Here is a 20,267-nt window from a genome sequence, read left to right as displayed (position 1 = left end):
AAATTTTAGATAGAGCGCATAAGTCGATTCGGATCGGATTACGCGCTTAGCAGTTCATCAACAACTGCTGAATAGCAGTTTATGTGCTGAAATATGGAGATTCATAAACAATTTGATATTTAATTAAATAAGCTAAATAATAAACATATTAATTGTATTTTTTTGACATACTTGAGCTGCGACTTCAGTCGCGTACGAGATGATTTGTTTAGAAATAATTCGTAGCCTCTTTAGGCTACCAAGATCTTTCGATCTTTCTGTATTTGATATTAATATTTGTTAGTATACTGTTAACTAACTAAAGGTATATTAATTTTAATATGGTTGTTTTACCAAAATTAATGATCGTGCTGGATCATCAAATTTAGTAAAATAATGACGATGAAGTGCATTTTAGTGTACTAAGTAATATAGGCAATATATCTTTATCATCGTTCAAACCGGGTGAACTAGGAAGCAGAAATCGTAGAATAAAGACTTCTCTAGTCTACTCTATGAAATCTATACTAATATTATAAAGCTGAAGAGTTTGTTTGTTTGAACGCGCTAATCTCGGGAACTACTGGTCCGATTTGAAAAATTCTTTCGGTGTTGGATAGCCCATTTATTGAGGAAGGCTATAGGCTATATATCATCACGCTACGACCAACAGGAGTGGAGCCACGGGGGTGAAACCGCGCGGAGCAGCTAGTCTGTAATAACTATATGGTACTTTTGTAACAACGACCTGTCGTTACATTCACTTGATTGTTATTTGTTACTGAATTCGTAATACTCCATCTGTTATAAATGTTATATTGTGGAGCCAAATAAATGATCTTTCTTACTATATATTCAAGAGCCTTCATACTATTGTAGTAGGTACGTCTTTTAAAATTTAAATAATAACTCAATCTTTAAACTGGTTAATGTAATTATCGCTTCGAGCCCTCTGTGACTGTAGGTAAAGTCTTTACAATATTTTTGTTCATATTTCGCTTTTAATTCCTACAATAATAATCAATGTTATCATAAAAAACGAGAATTTTCCTGAGGATGCGTTTATTACCGAAAAAGCTATGCAGTTCTGGATGAAATTCTTGATCTTTGAATCGTCTGATATATCCAATAGTTATTTAACACACTTATACCAGCACGTGATATCGCGAGCTTAAGTTAGTTTTTTTTGTAATAAACTAACAGGAAAAAACAAGGTTATGTTTGATTCAACAAAATAAATTTATTTCTGATACAAATAATAAACATAAATGGTGATCAAGCAATTGGCGAGTTAACAAAAAATGTCTTTGTTCATTTATTAGACTGCATTTCAACAAATTCGTGTGTTATGATTAAGTAATCCTTATCTAACGATATTTTATTGGAAATTATAATATTGCCCGAATAATAAAACAAAGGCTCTATTTTACTGATTATACAGGCTCTACATTCCATTATTAACCCCTTACCGCATACAAAGCCATATATGGACGACGAAGTTTATGAATTTTTTATAGGCTAACTATAAACATTATCTAAAAAAACTACCTTACATCTTAAACAGCATTTCATCGAGAATTGGAATGTAATTAATTTATACAATGTAAATATTATCCATCAGATATATTATAGATTTAGTCTAGCGCGTGCGACGGTTTGAGTGCGCGGAAAAAACCGTGATTTTCAAATTAAGATTTCAATATCAAAAAGGTGAGTAAAGCCATGAAAAAAAATATTACTTCATTCTTTAGTCTTTCTAAAATAAGATAAAACATTTGGTTAGGTTGTTTTTTTTGTTTTAATCATGTTTTTTGTACTTTTCCAAATCTGTCATATTTGGCTTCGTATGCATTCCGTCCAAAATATATTATGTCATATGTGGCTTGGTATGCATTCAAGGATACTTTCACAGATTGTTCCAGTATCGATCCTGCACACTTTTATCTCACTGCTAAGCATGTAAATATCATATCATCATCAATAAATACAGACTCATGCTATATGCCACTGTATGATTTTTGATTAGCCGTTTCAGAGCTATGCGAAAGTCAGGGAAAGCTCTTATTACCAAAAGACGTGGTCGTCTCTCAAAAACTTAGAAACATCAGCATCTCTGATGTCTCCTGCGTGTTCCTAACTCGCCAATTGCCGCAAAAAAGCTACGAAAAACTCCTGCAAGACATCTAGATTTTCATTTTGATTCTGTACAATCTGATGGGATTAGTCATTACCGAATTTGGAAGAAGAACGCCCGTCAGCTATGCCTATATTGTTCCAATTTCGTTCCTTCACGTTATGTGAAAAATATAACGTGTTTTGATGTTATAATGACAAACGTACATGATTATTGTTTTTAGCAATTTCACGAAGTATAAGTTGGCTGTGATTCTGAGTGTTATTTAAGCATCCAAATAAAGTACTAACATTTCGCCCGCGTTTTGAAAGAAAACCCCGCATAGTTCCCGTTCCCGTGGAATTTCCGGGATAAAACCTATCCTATGTGTTGGTCCAAGTTACCCTCTACATTATGTGTGCTAAATTTCATAGAAGTCGGTTCAGTAGTATTTGCGTGAAAGAGTAACAAACAAACAAATACACATACATCCACCCTCACAAACTTTCGCATTTATAATATTAGTAGGATAGGATTTATGTAAAGTATATGTAGTATATCAGTTGACTTAGCATTCAGGATACAAGCCTAAGTTAAGTTTGGGGCTTAGCAACCGTGTGTGTGAAATTAATCCGGAATATGTTTTTATTTTATTAATTAGTTACTTTTTTCTAATTGCATACGAAGCCATATATGACAGAAAAAATACAACAAACACTGCATACGAGTCCAAATATGGCGCCGTTTCATATTTTCTATAATATAAGTAAATAATTTTTTTTCTCAATTCGATCTCATAATGTAAGGTCTAATAAACACTTTTTTGCAAAAAAATAATTTTTATTTCATCTCCTTCATAATTCATGCAATAAGGGGTTAATATTATAGATAATGTTTGCAAAACAACTTTAATATTCAGGCAGTTGACAATTACTAAACAATTGCATTACGATAAAATAATCCAAATAATAACTTTATAGATATTATTTAACAAATTGTCAAAACTGCGTTGTATTTTTGACATTGTTAGACCAGTTTTAAATGTCGATTTTGTTCGTAAAATCTAGCCCAAGTCCCCAATAACGGTGTTAGAGAGGGCTTTGTTTAGCCAGAAACGGTCACAAGCCTAGCACAGCCTAGGCCTGAACATTTTTACTTGAACCATGTAATTGTCATCGTGCACCGATGACAGCCGCGTCCGGCCCGGTAAATCAATGCTGCTATGTACACAAGTTATCGCTTATATACCTATGTGCTCCCGGTACATAGCCAACGTTTGTACGGCTATATACGTACGTAGATAATCTCGTCATAGCTCGCACCCCGTTATGGTATTACCGTGTGTGGGCGAGGGGGTTACGAGGGAGTCAAACGGGGGTTAGACCCCGCGTGTGCAGGGAGGCGCTGTCCGCTTTAAAAATACTAGGGCGAAACTACCGAGCCAGCAGTTAAAGGAAGCCGTTTATTTTGAAAGACCGAAGACTCCGGCCCGCTTCTGCGCTCCTGGCCGAGACGGGTAAAAAGTTTTAAAAATGGCGAATAAAAAAGCTACCGCTCCGCTATTAGCAGACCGCTTACGGAAATATTTTTCGGCTCGAAACTCTTTAGTCCGCAAACTTATTTCGACCCTTAAATTTTTTCGCGCAAACTTCGTGCGAGGTTTTATTTGGCTTAGTATTTTACAAGTTGCGTTGCGAAATAATGACCTAATTTTAGCTCGCTTTAAAATAATTATATGAAAACGTCTAAATTCATTAGCAACTTTATCAAAAGCCTTTAAATTTGTGTGTGTGCTATCAATGGGAGTTCACCCATTAAGTAACCTCTTCATATCTAATTCAGTCAAAGAAAGCAAGGATGTGACATGGTGCGTCTAGCTATCGATAGTTTCGATCGAATGGCGTTGAAATTTAAATGTATTTTGTTCGTATTTTCATAATTGGGCGCGAGCGGGTGACGGGTGGCACCGCGGGCGTCATCGCCCCTCGGCGTGGGTATTTAATGATTATACGCTGACTGCCACCTGATTGCCGCCTGTGACTGTGATTACACTTATCGATAAACTAATTGATGTGGGAATTGTTTTGTTATTTACGATATCCTAAACTTTAAGTGGTCCTAAAACAATAGCTTTTATGGAAACACGAAACTAATGTGTATTATACTTTTAAGTTTTGTATTATGTTAGATAACATCCGTAGTTCAAATAATACTTATCATACTTCGAAATTCGAATATGTTTTATTTTCCTTTACAAAGTTTAAAATACAAATTAATATATTAAGATATTGTAGATTTGTAATGTAATTATAATACTAGTGGGTGTTTTCAAAAGTATTCGGTATTTATAATTCATAATATAAGAATTTTATATAGATGCTTGTGGTTACATGAGAGAGGGAAGCTCGTTTTGAGAGAAATGAAATAATCGTCTCTACATTCAACCATGTCAAATATTTAGTTTGTATTTTGTGTGATATACCCAACTTGTATTACTGGAATATTACTATTAGGTAGGAACGTGATAAATATTGTATTATTTAAATAATCGTTTAAATGTTAAATGTAATGCATTAATTCTTTTTCACTCCAATCATTTTGCATTGGATGTTTAACAAGTGTGTTTAAAAATGTAATTACCGACTAAGTTTAACAAAGTTACCTTCATATGAATGAGATATCATTATAGAGCTTACGTATTTGATAAAAATGATACCTCTTGACGAAATCCTTTTAGCGTTTCTTCTAACATTACCTAGACTAAAATATAGACCCTACTTACATACAAAGTTGACCGCGACACGTGCAACTATGAACATCGATATCGATAAAGCACCGATCACATCACACAATGACTCGCGGGGTGGCAAGCACTATAACGGGGACCGCGAGGGGGGCAGGGGGGGTACATAAGGCCATGTATCAGCAGTACATAGGTGGTTCCCGAAATTTTGCAGTTTTGTACTGAAAACTAGGTTATTTAACAATTTATTCTCTATCGACATATGACCTGGGTCCATGTTTATTTGCAGCCTCCAAACGCTATTTTCGAGGTGATTAATCACACTGTAATTTCCTCATTTTATTGGACGTGATTATATTTTAACAGCGCTTGGTTTTTCTCAACTTTGGTGGAATGAGGGTTGCTTTTGGAGTCATTTAAAATTTCATCATTATCATTTATGTATTCTGCTTTTAACGCTGTTTTAAAATCGTCCTATATTTTGTTATATGTCATGGTTTTGTTAACTACATAGGGATCAGGTAAGAAGCTACGCTACGTGATTCTAATCCTAAATGCGTAGTTGCATTGTGGAGGTAATATCATTGAGACTCATCATTTAACAAACAAAGGAGTATAGCTAACCATCTAATACTAATATTAGATGAGTCCCTATTAACATTTTTTTCTTTAGATGATATTAATTGAAATCCTCATTTTATGTTTAAACTAGCTGCTCCGCGCGGTTTCACCCCCGTGGCTCCACTCCTGTTGGTCTTCGCGTGATGATATAATATAGCCTATAACCTTCCTCGATAAATGGGCTATCTAACACCGAAAGAATTTTTCAAATCGGACCAGTAGCGCGTTCAAACAAACAAACAAACAAACTCTTCAGCTTTATAATATTAATATAGATTTACATGTTACTGTTATAAACGGTCCACAAATTATTAATTGATGTTTTTAATGAAATCTAATCCTATGTTTGGGTTTTTTTGGTTTTTTGAATAGGTAAGAAGTTATCATCAATGATTTTAAATATTATTAACCTTAACCTGTTTTTGTGCGGTTTCAAGGATTAAAAAGACACGTCCTGAGTATAGAGAGACCCGGTTTTATGGGTTTTATTCAGATCAGAATTACCTTCATCAACATTAATTTGAATTACATATGGATAAACATATTATAGATTTGTAGAACACTAGCTTTGATGTAGAGTTCTTTCTACAAGAATTATTAAAATACGATGAATAACAATTTTTTCACTTATTGCTATTTTCTTCTTTCCAATTACATGTTATTATCTAAATATTCATTACGTAATGAAAACTTCAGATGCTCCATTTTTAGAGCTAACTTGATGTTGATTATTGATATTACTACATAATATAAATATAATTTTTTTATACAAGATTACTTCAGCAGCAAAATGGCGCCAATCGGGTAGATAGTCAACCGTAATCAACAAACAATAGTGAGCATGTTTGCTGATGTGTTGCCGACTTTAAAAGGGATGGGATCATGGGCTTATGGGATAGAATGCGTCTGCACTTATGTAAAACTAGGTGCGGATTACCAGGATCACATGTGTTATAAAGACGTCGAATTTGCATTCGAGGTAGCGACGTGTCTTGAGATTTGCGGAGATAAGTTCTGAGATAGTACCTACTAGTTAGTAAATGGTTGAGAATAGGGAAGCTTACTGAATTCAGTAATATGTATTTTCATTGCGTAAATAATGTGAACAGCAGAATAGGGTTGTTCTCAAATATATAAAAAATTGTTTGTATCAATCGATGTTTTTAAACTTCATGTTAAAATAGGTATATAAAAAGTTATATTTCACTTAAGATTAATGTATACGTACTTTACATTGCTGGCGATATTCCTAATGCACTCTAAAGTCTTAATCTTAATTTTCTATAAACGAAAACCCAAAATGTTCTTATAGGTACTACATTCCCTACCATTTTGACGTTATAACACGAGGAAAGCCGAGTCACTTGTCTGTTCAAAAGTCGTGATAAGCAAACAGAATTAAGTTTTAAATTTGACACTAAAACCCTCATCTCTGCCTCGAGGCATTTTTATTAAAAGCTGACACTATCTCGATGTTCGACCTAAATCTAGGCTGATATTCGTGCACTAAGTTAACTGAGTTAAGATCTAGCCTCTTTGAGATATGGACACTATAACTAGGGAGTTTGACACCGTCCAATGCAGTGTTTTAAGTATTAATTTTTGAATATAATTTATTTTGTCTTTCAATATAAAAACATTGGAAGATAAGACACATCTATACTACAATATTTTGATTTATATGACTTTTTTATTATTATACTAGTCTGGTGGTATACTAGCATGGTCTTAGCGTGATGTTATAATAGCCTAGCCTTCCTCGATAAATGGGCTATCTAACACTGATAGTTTTTAAAATCGGAAAAGTAGTTCCAGAGATTAGTGCGTTCAAAAGAACTCTTCACTTTTATAATTTTAAAATAAATTATTATAGAAGATTATAGATTACTCGATATTCCAAAAGAGTGTTATGGTTTTAAATTTTTTATAAAACAGATGTTCCTTATTTCGCAATAAATTTTTTACCTAAATTGCAGTCTTTTATTTTCAATCTTAGCTAGATCTAGCTAAAAATACTATTTAAATTTATATCCAGTTTTCATTCGAGTAACATATTATATAAAAAAAAAAAATATAGTGCGTTTACAAAATCTAAGAGCCACATAAACTCGCTCCTTTCAGAAGTTAGCTAAAGTACTTTTTTTCTTTTTACGATCTAAAAGTTCATGTTTTTAAATGTCCGACATATTTAAATTTTCGTTAAAGTTGGCTTGCTTACAAAATTTTCTCGAAGCGTTACCAGATTTTAGATATTTTTTTAAGATAATTTTTGCCTTGATGCCAAATATCTTTTGCTTAGCAGTATTTATATGGAGCAAGGAGTATTATCATAAATGGAAAAGTAACTGTGTTTCTTTTTTGTAAAGTATTGAACTCCTGATCTGATTTTTATATTGTGTCAATTTATATTTAGTCTTGCTCATGAAGATCCTTCTTGTATAGGTACTGTTTATTTAATCTATGGTTTTATCAAAGTCACGCGGTCGCTTATTCGTCGCTTAGCGACCTCCTTAGGACTTCTCAACCAGTCTAGTACTAGATTTTATAAACCCGAATATTTGAATGAATGTATTTGTTGCTCAGTTATAAAACAATTGATCAGAGGACCATGATGTCTTAATCCATACTAATATTACAAGTGATAACTGCGTTAAAAACAACCGACTTCAAACTTGCACTTGCAACATTTACAAATACAGACAAAAATGCTCCTAAAATAAAAACTACTGGGCCTATCCGAATAAAATTTTTATGGGACCAATTCGACACCATCCCGCATCGAACAAAAAAAGAATCACGTAAATCGGTCCAGAAACCTCGGAGTAATCGGTGTACATACATAAAAAAAACATACCGTCCGAATTGATAACCTCCTCCTTTTTTTTGAAGTCGGTTAATAAATCTTTGACTGCGCGAGCGAAGCCGCGGGTGGAAAGCTAGTTTCTTATATCAGTATTTCCAAAAAAGTAGCACCAAAGACCTCTATCATATTATTCTCTATAGTATATAGAGCTGTCGTTTTGCGACACTTGAAATAATAACTAAGAAATAAGTACTTAATAAGAATCTGGTACAGGGATAGACCTGTACGAATTTATTCTCTTAGCACATAAACTATTTTTTCGCACTTCGGGAGTGAAGACCCTGGCTCCAGCATGTGTTGTTCAATACAATAGCTTGATCCACGATTAGAGTCATTGTTTTAGGTTTAGGGCATCAGTACTCTAAATAGGTACTAAGATTTCTCTATAGTAGCGTCTATTATTCCGTCCCGTCAATCCCATCGGGCTGTTAAGAGCGATGGAAGTGTTTCAAAGTTTGCTTGCTTATTTGTTTACTGTATTACATGATACATCTTTAGTTGCCTTGATTCTTACTAGATTGATATTGGCTGAAATTAAGGCTGAAATAGCTCATAACGATCATAGACCATTAAAGGAATATTTATCTGTTTTTTTGCAATTGAACTATGTTTTGTGGTTGTTTACAAAGTTGATGAGAGATGTTGATGAGTTTATGTGTGAACATTTTTGTAATTCCTACTTCGTTATGGTCCTCTGTATTCTTTACTAGCTTACCGCCCGCGGCTTCGCCCGCTTTGAATAAAACCTAATAAATTATATGCTAAAACCTTCCTCTTGAATCACTCTATCTATTAAAAAAAACCACATCAACCAAATCCGTTGCGTAGTTTTAAAGATTTAAGCATACAAAGGGACATAGGGACAGAGAAAGCGACTTTGTTTTATACTATGTAGTGATGATGATGGTGTTGATTTGAAGATATTTTAATTATTATATAGTTTAATTAAAAATAATTATTAGATATTTTAATTCGTCGAGTTCAAATTGTATTGTGTTATGTATTACTTAGTACTAAATAAACGATTTTTTTATAAAACTATTTTATTTTTATTATCAAAATAATAAAGCGTTTCACAATGGTGGTCACAGTTTAACCATGGTTGTCAACTAATACGAGTAGCATAATATTATAGCAATAACATACATTTTTAGGTCGCTATTGGATAGTACATCTTGCTAATAATAAATTTGCTGATAATGCTCTTATCCTATTATTAGTTGTTACAACAACTAATAATAGGATAAGAGCATTGTTGTGTCATTAGGATTCCAAATTAAGATACTAATTTGAAAATTACAATTTCGCGCAACTGATTTGATCCATCGCCGAACTTCAAACAAAGGAATGATAGATAGATATGTCCAATATGTATGTATTGTATATAGCGGTAACTCAATTTGCATCTCAAGCAATTATGCCGTATGTATGTACACACGCACCACTGCACCTTATCTGTCATTGAGGTGTAATTAATTACCGACGGAATTGCAATAGTTGTACTAGGAGTACATAAGGTGGGAAGGGTCAACGGATACTTAGTCCGCATAGCAGATGCAGTCCTTGGCTGCCGCCCTAAGACGGTCGATATCGCCCCACCTAACTTCTAACTGACTCTGTGCACCTGGTAGCTATCATGGAACACCTATTTTCAAGAAAACACATATTTTTTATTTTTTATAGAAGCGATAACGTGGGATACTTAATTAAAGTAACGATCAACAACGTGTCAATTAAATTTCAAAAGGTTACCAAATAAAAATAAAAAATAGAGAGCATTTTCTAGACAGCAAAAATAATTTGTTTTTCTCATCACTTACATAATGTAATAAGCCATTTATATAAAGGAATATCTATTAATATTATAGTAAAAAAACTATCATGCGAGCTTGTGACAGACCCTCAACAAGCAATAAAGAAACTACGGCACACATAAAATAAAATAAGAAGTACATATTTTCATAGTGTCAACTTCATTTCCTATAAACTGAATGTCGACAACCCTAAAAATATTCCTAGCATAGCATATAAAACTTTATTCAAATAATAAGCCTCGCACAGCATAAGCTTAAATATCAATAAATAATATCGACGAAATCGGCCACTTGTTGAATGAAATCTTTGTATGTTTTCCCAAGTTTATGCGGAACTTAGACGGGGCTAAAATGGTGCTGAGTTCTGATATAGAGTTTTATAGAAACTTTTTCGTGAATTTTACAGAAAAAATTTCTTGAATTTTACTTTTATTAGCCATTCATTTTATTAAAAACCATTAAATACAGATCACAAATCACGATCGAATCCAGTATTTATCACATTCATCGAATAACAGATCCTGCATTATCTTCGGCAAGAAGAATTTCAGGCAATCCAATAAAATTTTCGAACCTACTATTAAATCTATATTATGTGATTAGCTATGATTACGTTTTACACAAACTATCTGTGATCTTGTTTTTCAAGAAGAAAATAATATAAAAAAAAATTTTTTTGTGTGGTTTTATGAAACCACGGTAAAAGTGAAACTTACGATAATTATTATCGTATTTGTACGATAATTATCGTACGTAACGTGACATGCGCTACACAGACCAAAAAGTTAGAGACGATGTAATAAAAGTTTCACTTTAAAAATGCTCTATATCGTATAATTCATTCAACACAGTTGCAAAAAAACGCTATAAAAAAGGAAGCAACATTTTAGCGCTCTCATCTCAAAATGTGGATGTGTGCATTACCCAAGTAACGGGGTGTATGTAACACAGATAAAATATGGAAGGGGCGATATCTTCCCGTATATTATGACCTTTTGAAATCTTTTAGTACGCGAGCTTTAAAAATGTTGAAAGTTTTATACTTTTAAAGATCAAAGGGTTTCAATCTAGTAAGACTATCTGCCGCCCGCGAGTTCGTTTGCTTTAACAATCCGCATGGTATTTGCATGAATCCCAATTCCTGATTCTACATGAAAAAAATTGCGAATTATTCGAAATAACTCATCGAAAATTGTTTGGTGCTATCCTAATTCTTTTGCAAACGAAAAAGTCAAGAGTAGTTACGTATGTTAAACTGGAGTATGATCAGTCCATCCAAAAATAAATAAAATTAATATTCTTGCTCTAAATAAAGGCACAGAATACATAATAGTAGCTAAACGCTACAGAACGGACACTCTCCGCCTCCCGCCAAAATTAAACACTTACCTCATCCCGCACGATCAGACATGTTATGGTACCCATTTCCCCGCAAGGACGATACCAACGACGTCTTAGACGAAACGCAACGAAGATTGACAACATTAATCAAATTGACATAAAGTAATTTTATTATTTTGGATTTGTGATTATCGTTTTTCGTAGAAAATGGTTAAATATTGTGCTGTTTACGGATGTATTTCATCAGAAAAACGCGAATTTTTTTTTACGCTAGTCACAAATGTGCCAACCATAAAGCGTTAACACACACATTTGCAGTCTCTACAGTGTGACTGTCAAAACAATCATTTTGTATGGAGTGTCCGGGGTGTGATAAAGGTTAAACTCCTTACTACTGTAAAATATGTAAATTGTAAAGCCAAGTAAACAACAGTATATTTTGACCTTATTTGCCGCAATTTAAGATGCCTCTGTCGTAGAAAACAAACCATTACCATATCACGAATTAAATCAAAAATAAAACATATATGTATATGAACACAAAATAGCACAAGAGGGTTACTAAAAACTTGCGGTTTGCATCCAGCTGCCGGACCGGTATTCGGTAGCCGTAACCAACGGTACTTAACTACGCACATATCCTTTACATTTTACAATGAGCTTTTTAAAGATCTCTTGAGTGTTAACGGGTATCTTTGCGAATTAATCTCTCTCTTTGTTATGAAATTATCACTAATATACTAATTTCGAATGCTCTGTTATTTCGTTTGATTTAGATGTATGGAATATAGATAGAAACCTTAGAGAAAGATTTTGGATAGTTTGTTTATAAAGTAAAGAATAGATAAGATAAAGCCTTGAAGAAAGATTTTGGCTAGTTATTGTAACGATAGTAAAAGGAGTGGAATAAGGGGTCGTAATTTTTGTGGAATAACGGCTGTTCTACTAGGTATGCCGTGAAAGGCACGCGATCGCAGATGCAGGCGGAAAGATAGTTGATATAATGTGAAATTGGATGGTGAGAAAAAGGCACGTATATGACCTTAGAAATCACCCCTTCTCAACCCATCAACGGAGCTGAACCTAGCTCACTATGCTTTATGATACAGTTACCTTAAACATTGTGCAAGTTATCAGCCAATTAGACGCGAATTAAAACATAATATTATTATATTTCTATTCGTGTTTTTTTGTTTATTTATTATTTTGATCGACGGTGAAATTGAAGGGACAGTTTAGAATTAAATCAGCAACACGATGTGATTTTCTTCTCGGTAGTTATAAAATACCAGATTTTCGAGTACCATACCAGAAGGCCAGGACATGGGAAGGGCTATATTTAGTTACTGCCCATTTGTAGCACTATCGATTCGCGGCCGCGGGTCGGAGCGATGACCGGAACCGTGGACTGTTTCGCTAATTATTTATTAAACCCTTGGCAAATTATGCTTGCCTAATAATATAATAATAATCTGGCCTTGCATTAGTTGCTTGTGTTCTGCATCCCTAGTACGGGAAGATTCTTTATTTAATTTTCTTGTCGCGGTAAAATAAAAAATAGTAAGGATGAATCCCGCAAAACGTTCTGAATTTTAATCTAGACGCGAGACAGTAAACTAATAACTTTCATTTTCATTGTTCCAGGATAATTTAACTCCGGAACCAGCGGATATGAATGAAGACGACAATTTCACGAGTAAGTATTGCTATGAAGATGATGGAAAACTTAAACGGGCACGGTAAAAGTTGTGTTCTGATTATGCAGTTCTATATCTGTCAAAAAGGTATTAATTTTACCTCGACCAACTCCTATCGTGACTGTTACAATTTGAAACCTTAAAATACAGCCACTTGCATCAAATCAATCAGGTATTTTATGAGGCAAATACCAAAAACAAGTTTTGTCCCACATAAAATACTGGCGACCGAATTGGCTATAAACGAATCAGAATTCTAGAACGTTTTCAAAATTTTTAAAATTTGATTTGAGAATATGATCTGGTGCAGGTCAAGGCTACGCGAAAGACGCTGAGAAGTTGAAAATGATGTTGCTAGCATGGAATTACCACAATCAATCAGGTAAATTGATTTGATATAATTAAACATTAGTTTTGTTTTGTTTTTTTATTTAAAATTTATCTAGTTTGTTTATCAGTTTTTAGATAAGGTCTTAATATCGATATTATTTATACCATCTATGAATCATCATCAACTATGGCAAAATATGATTCGTTTGCATGAACGTTAAAACGGTTGACATAACTGTTTCCAATATAGGTTTTTACGGCTTCACCTCACTATTTTCCAAGTCAGAATTTTAAAATAGCTTTTAGTTTATTCAGTGGACATAATTTCCACGACAAAACCGCTCGCCAGCTATTTTTACTGCGCACCGAAGCCATATTGAGAGGGCCGACTAACCAGGGGTGCAGACATAGCGAGGAGGTTCAAATTATTTATAGGTACAGGGCTCGTTCGGGTTGACATTTAGCAAGCAGATGCACCGGTCCCCTGAGTGCCTGCACACCATCATTAATTTCTGCCGCCTTAGTAACTGACTGTGAATGCATAATTATAGACGAAATGTGTAGTTTTCACCAGTTAGCGTAACGTTTTTAAACGATAAGTGTTTTCTTATGCGATGCTTGATAGATTACCTGTCACATGCATGTTTATTTATGGTCTACAAATAAAGGACAGCTAGCAGCAAAAATTTCAATTTAAAAGACAGTTCTTACACGAATAATTACAATATGTATTGTTGTACTATATAAAAATGTTAATAAATTTAGTATACCCACAATTTTTTACAAACAAAAAATACAATATAATAAATATATAACTCATCACTGTACCTTAAATTTAAGGGGAGGATATCCCTACACTCATAACAAAAAAATCAAAATTAAAAAAAAAAGCTTGAACTCCAGATTCAAATAAGATAAATGTTTATTTAAACAGAAATAGCGATATTATACAACGCACGTACATTTCTTACAAGTCTCGTCTCGTCGCTCATTCAAGCAAAATATTTTAACTGGTTTGTACCTCGCTATACCGTCCTCGGATGTATTTATAATACTTTATTACTAAGAACCTTTGTGATGGATAAACGGAATCGGGATTTACAAAAAATACATAAAAGTAGGTACACAAAGTAGTGCGTTGATGTTACAATGAACTAGCTATGTCCCGTGGTTTGCTCCACGGATTTAACCACCCGGATATAAATTTAGGGGCAGTTTTGAATAAAATGAAATATTTGCCCTATGGATTCAATACAATAGCACTGTTTAAAATAACATTCAAACTTGATATGGAGGTATCCACAACCTGAACTTTATTAAATGAGAAAATTTATTTTTATAATTTATTTTCTTACTCAAAAAAATATTACATTAAAAATTAAACGACAATCGTTGCTGACCTTACTAATTCAGAATTCACGCAACAGCAAAGTTACAATCGCTTAAAAGGTACAACCGTACAAACGATATTTTTTAAAGATGAAGAATAAAAGAAGAAGAAGCAATAAATTTTATTTTTCCTAAAAATGTTGATTTACATATTATGTGATATACAGTTTATCACATAGAGCATTTTTATGCCACCTCTACCCATGAGAATGGGCAAAGAGACTAAAAACAAGTTACAATCATTACTCCTAGGTTTCTTCCTAATTAATGTCCGTTTCTAAGAAATCATTAACTCGTGACTAAATACAGACAGTGGAAACAAACCTCACTAGCCTTCATGTACAAGGTGGACGAGGCAACTGAATTTTAGAAAAGACGATTTATTGCAAACTGTAAGTTGTTTATGGCTTAACTTACATTTCTGGTCTCCTAATGACGAATGTGCCTGTTTAGTCAGGGTTATGAGCTATTAAATGGATCGGTGTTCAATTGTTATTGTTTGATTGATTTAGTAACGTCACGTAATTCAAATGGTTATCTTACTATTTAAATTGACGCATTTAAAGTACATGTAATTCATATTAGGGCTGATTTTTCAATCCTTGGTTAAAACTTATTCATCGAATAACGTATTAAACTACCATTTCAAAACTGTATTCTAATTGTCTGTATATGACAGTTAACAGGTGACATTTTAAAATATTCGTATAATACTTTATTGGACGGATAAATTTTAACCAAGGATTGAAAAATCAGCCCTTAGAGAACCTATCATAATAAGTTTTAGTCCACTATCTAAACAAACATTTTACCTTTAGTTATTAAGTTCATATTTTCTTTTACAAAATAGATGTTCTGTATTAGATCGAAAATGATTCTTTAAATAACATATCATTTTTTGTTGAAATTGTTTTATATTATTTCTCTTATATTATTTTCTATCATTTCTCCATCCTAATCATGTTCAGACAGTAGCAATTACATTACTTGATGTACTTAGAATAAATTTCATTTTTAAAAATATCCTTCTATTCTATTTCCACTATTTCTCAATCCTGTGTCCCTGGTACAGGCCGTAACGGCGACATATCAGAGACCGGCGCGGACAGCAGCATGGCGGACCTCTGGGCCTCGTACCACAGCGCTCTGGGCCTTGGAAGTAAGCCCCCAAAACCACCCACGCCTTTGGCTACCGGACACTCGGTGAGTTTTAAGGTTGAGTGCGTTTCTTATTTATTACTTACTCATAATTGATAAGCGAATTATTTACTTATACCTTCATAGTTAAGAATAAACAGTTAAGATTATAATTGAAGAAGTGGCTCTGATCAAACAGACGTATTTCCAAACCAGCCAGTAATTATAAGAAATAGAATATATAGTACACGTATTTCAAGGCTGCATTATTCTCTATAAACTATTAAATTTTCTAGACTTCTAGCCTTAACTAAGTATAGCTTTAAAGATGTAATTCCAACTTTATCAGCCAAAACATAGAGTACAAAATCTCATAACAAGATCTAACTTCCAGAGTCCCATCCACGTTGGTTCAGCTACACCTGTGGAACCGGCGTCCACTCACGACGAAACTTCATCATCAGACAGAACCAAGGATGATGATGATGTCGGCGCCTCTGATGATGACAGTGATGATAGAGTCGATCCGCAGCATCACGACCCGGAGCGATTAAAGGCTTTTAACGTGAGTATATAAATTAAGTCGTATTATAATAGCTCAGAGACTTGTTCTTCGATATAATATGTTACAGAAAATGTATGTAATAGATATGCTATCGATGTCTTAGCCCACGTGCTTACATTATTATTAGGTACATAGCTATATTGTAATTTTTTCTATTCTTTTTTTATTTGCCTATTATTCATATTACCAAATCTTTATACAAATGCGCTTTGAGACTTGATTTAAGCGCTTGAACAGGATGCCCTTTTTTAGTCTTAAGCCATGCTACCTTATATTTTATAGTCGTGGGTGTTTTCATTTAATCATGTCATTTAACTATACTTACATTTCTACGTTGTGTAGGTACTCATCAATCTGTTCGTACTAAAACTTATCTATAACTTCCAGATGTTCGTCCGCCTCTTCGTCGATGAGAATCTCGACAGGATAGTTCCTATATCAAAGCAGCCGAAAGAGAAGATTCAGGCCATAATTGACTCTTGCACCCGGCAGTTCCCAGAGTTTGCAGAGAGAGCTCGCAAGCGAATCAGGACTTACTTGAAGAGCTGCAGGCGCAATAAGAAGGTGCGGGGGGACGGGCCCGCCGCGGGGAACGGGGGGAGCACGCCGGCCGGCAACGCCTGGGATACCGCGGTGAGGGTTCGATCTGTGCACTGTTTATGTGCCCCTAGTACTTTTTTATAATTCTTTTTTCATTTAATAGTAACTCACTTTGATTAAGAATAGCAAAATTATTGTCCGGCATTTAATAATTAGGAGACAATCTTTTTAATTATGCACATCAATGTTGTGCTATTGTTATGAAAGTTTTAACATGATTAAAAAGTTAGGGCTCTGAAGATGTTATTGCGGGCAACAACTGTATATTATAATAGGAACATTTCTAAAAGCATCAAAACTGATACCAATGGATACTGACTGATACCCTTCGAAACGTCAATATAAGAAGTTTAATCTATTCAGACTTAGATTTTTAACAACATCGCGGATAACAACTTACTATAAAAAGATCACAAAGTATTCAAATATGAAACTGATATCGATTACATAACGGACCCTAAAACCATCCGTCATAAAAATGATAGAACTTGCACCATTCATAACAAAGGTCCGTAAAATAGCACCATTAGGACCGTATCGGGTCGCTAGTATTGACTAGCTGTGTTCACTCAGGTGCGTCCGACTCCCGCGCACTTAACGTCTGTACAAGCTGAACATATCTTGGCGCAGGCGTGTGAGAACGAGAGCCTCAACGCCAAGCGCATGCGGCTCGGCCTCGACCCGGTCAGCCAGCCGATGCCGACCGTGCCTACGCCTATGGTGAGTTCTTTACAATATACTAAATAGAAAGTAAGAAAGATCATTTATAGACTCCGATCATTTAAAGACTCCACAAAATTGCAATAAACACGATTAGCACACAATACAGTTAAAGTAAGACATTCTAGGGAAGCGCGCTCCATCTTAGGCCCCATCTCAGGTTACCATCAGGCGAGATTGTGGGCAAGCGCACGATAAAAAAAAATAAGACAATACAATTCAATATAAATTCAAATTCAAAATACTCAATTTTGTAAGTTATTTTATTATTTACAACCAAATAATGCTATCTTATATCACTTTCTGAAGTCTAAAATTGGAAATAGTTGTGATGAGATGATTTTTATCTGCTAATGAATATTTCGGAAGCTCAAGGCTTGTAGTATATATGTATGCTTCTTTGATTTTTTCTTATCTCTATGACTACACTATGTTATTTACTTACTTGTATCAAATTCAAATTCAAATTATATTTATTTGCAAGAATGTAGTACAAATTATAGATCTTTAAATTACAATATTATGTGGCTACTACATTCTACCCATTGAATTTTCTATCAATTAGTAATCTACATCATTTAATTTACAATGTAATAATAACACAAACTTTACCAACTCAACTTACCTTCCAGGCCATAGACACAACAGCAACATCTTCCTTCCTGAACCTGTACACCGGGGCCATCAGCAGCCCGGCCACAACCACAACCGCTGGTCACAGCAAGGCAGCTGCAGATACCACACGACCTTCTAACAGTCCTACTTTGGAGCCCCTGCTCAATAATAACAGCCTGAAGCTGGATAATGCCAATGGAAACACGGGCAGTAAGACTGCCAGGTAATTATCATTTTGGTACATCTAGATTTTTAAGATATAGTACGGCAGAAGCGGATACAACAGGGCCGAGGATAAATGTTAAAAATAGGTTATGACGATTCAAAAGTGCTTCTAGAAGAAATCTAATTGAATAAATAAATATTTGAGTTTGCCTTCTAACAGCCCTACATTGGAGTCACTGCTCAATAATAACAGTCTCAAAACTGGATAATGCTAATGGAAACACGGGCATTACAATTTACATTTTACATCTTCTTTTTTGGGTTTACAACAAAGCAGCTACTACGTCCTAATAAAAACGAAATACTTATTAAGATTTATGTTTACCGGGACAGTATTAGTGCGAAATTCAATTCTATTGCGTAATGTTTATTTGCAAAAAGAATACAGAAATAGTAAAGTGCCTAAAATAAAATTAAGATGTAGAAACATCACGTGTTATTTCTTCGTAAAGTTTATGAAGGTAAATTTTAATATATTATTTATCTTTTCAGTCCCGCATCATCCCCGGCTCCGCTGTTCCGGCCATCGTTTCCATCCACGTTTGGCAACCCACCGACATTCGGACGGCAAAAGTAAGCTATAGCAATTTTATATTTCGAAAAAATGTAATTTTAAATAAAGATTAATATAGATGTCGGTTAAACGGTCATTACATTTACATATTATTGGACATTAGTTCACGACTTAGACACGATTTACCTTAATATTAAAAAAAAAATATGCCAAACTCCGCCGTACGGCTTGACCGATTTGGAATTTGTTTATTTTGTTATTAATTCATATTTCTCCATTTATTTTCAGTTCATCCACGAATCAAGCATCAGCTCTGTCAAATACAGCTCTCTTGTCAACTCTTACTGCTTTACCGCCAACAGGTAAGAAAATTGCTTTTCATTTATTATGTAACCCTCAGAAATAAGAAATCCTTTTAAATCGGAAGTTAGACATAACTTAGATGTTTTTTTACTCCATTCAATTTCAAATTGTAGAACAATTTTATCTCCTTTTTTCGACTGACTTCAAGAACATTCTTGATACGACTGTATTTTTTAGGGTTACCACGAACGATTGTTACGTTGTACTTTCGACAGGGTTAACAGATTTTGATGATTTTTTGTTTACTTATAAATATTAATATTATTTTACATTAGGTGTTGGTGTGAACGCAGCGATGGCCGCCTATCAAAGTGCGCTGCTGTCCGCAATGGCGGCGCACACGCACACATTCCCTAATATTACTGGTAAGAATATAACGTAGTACCTACTTCTTGTACTTATCATGTAGAATAAAATAATTAAAGGAACAGAGATTAGAAGAATTCATTATATAATTTATTTCAAAGACAAAAAAAGAATAATAAAAAGCGATCGACATATTTTTGAAAAATAAACATTGCCCAATTGTAGAAGTTCAATATGATCGCTTTAAAGACGAAGCACCTTCATTGTTCATAGGAGACGTTAGACATATTTAAACTCCGTTCTAATTGGTTTCTTATTTTTATTGAAATAAC

At 34.1% G+C, this 20,267-nt stretch overlaps 1 protein-coding gene across 3 annotated transcripts in view; it reads left to right on the top strand.

The window, feature by feature from the left end:
• Window positions 1–20,267, top strand: part of LOC123701889 (nucleolar protein 4) — a 142,348-nt gene that overhangs the window by 120,448 nt on the left and 1,633 nt on the right. The window contains exons 5-14 of one of the 3 annotated variants that reach the window (XM_045649485.1): window positions 13,119–13,170; window positions 13,482–13,553; window positions 15,963–16,093; window positions 16,422–16,592; window positions 16,980–17,225; window positions 17,823–17,912; window positions 18,545–18,750; window positions 19,245–19,325; window positions 19,555–19,628; window positions 19,905–19,994. In XM_045649485.1, coding sequence (XP_045505441.1) covers window positions 13,119–13,170; window positions 13,482–13,553; window positions 15,963–16,093; window positions 16,422–16,592; window positions 16,980–17,225; window positions 17,823–17,912; window positions 18,545–18,750; window positions 19,245–19,325; window positions 19,555–19,628; window positions 19,905–19,994 — 1,213 coding nt within the window. Of the gene's footprint in view, window positions 1–13,118; window positions 13,171–13,481; window positions 13,554–15,962; window positions 16,094–16,421; window positions 16,593–16,979; window positions 17,226–17,765; window positions 17,913–18,544; window positions 18,751–19,244; window positions 19,326–19,554; window positions 19,629–19,904; window positions 19,995–20,267 lie in introns of all 3 variants that reach the window. The other 2 variants (XM_045649484.1, XM_045649486.1) reach the window with 2 other exon arrangements.

This window comes from Colias croceus, chromosome 22, assembly GCF_905220415.1.
Source record: "Colias croceus chromosome 22, ilColCroc2.1".
Lineage (NCBI taxonomy): Eukaryota > Metazoa > Arthropoda > Insecta > Lepidoptera > Pieridae > Colias > Colias croceus.
This window is presented reverse-complemented; position numbering and strand designations above follow the sequence as displayed.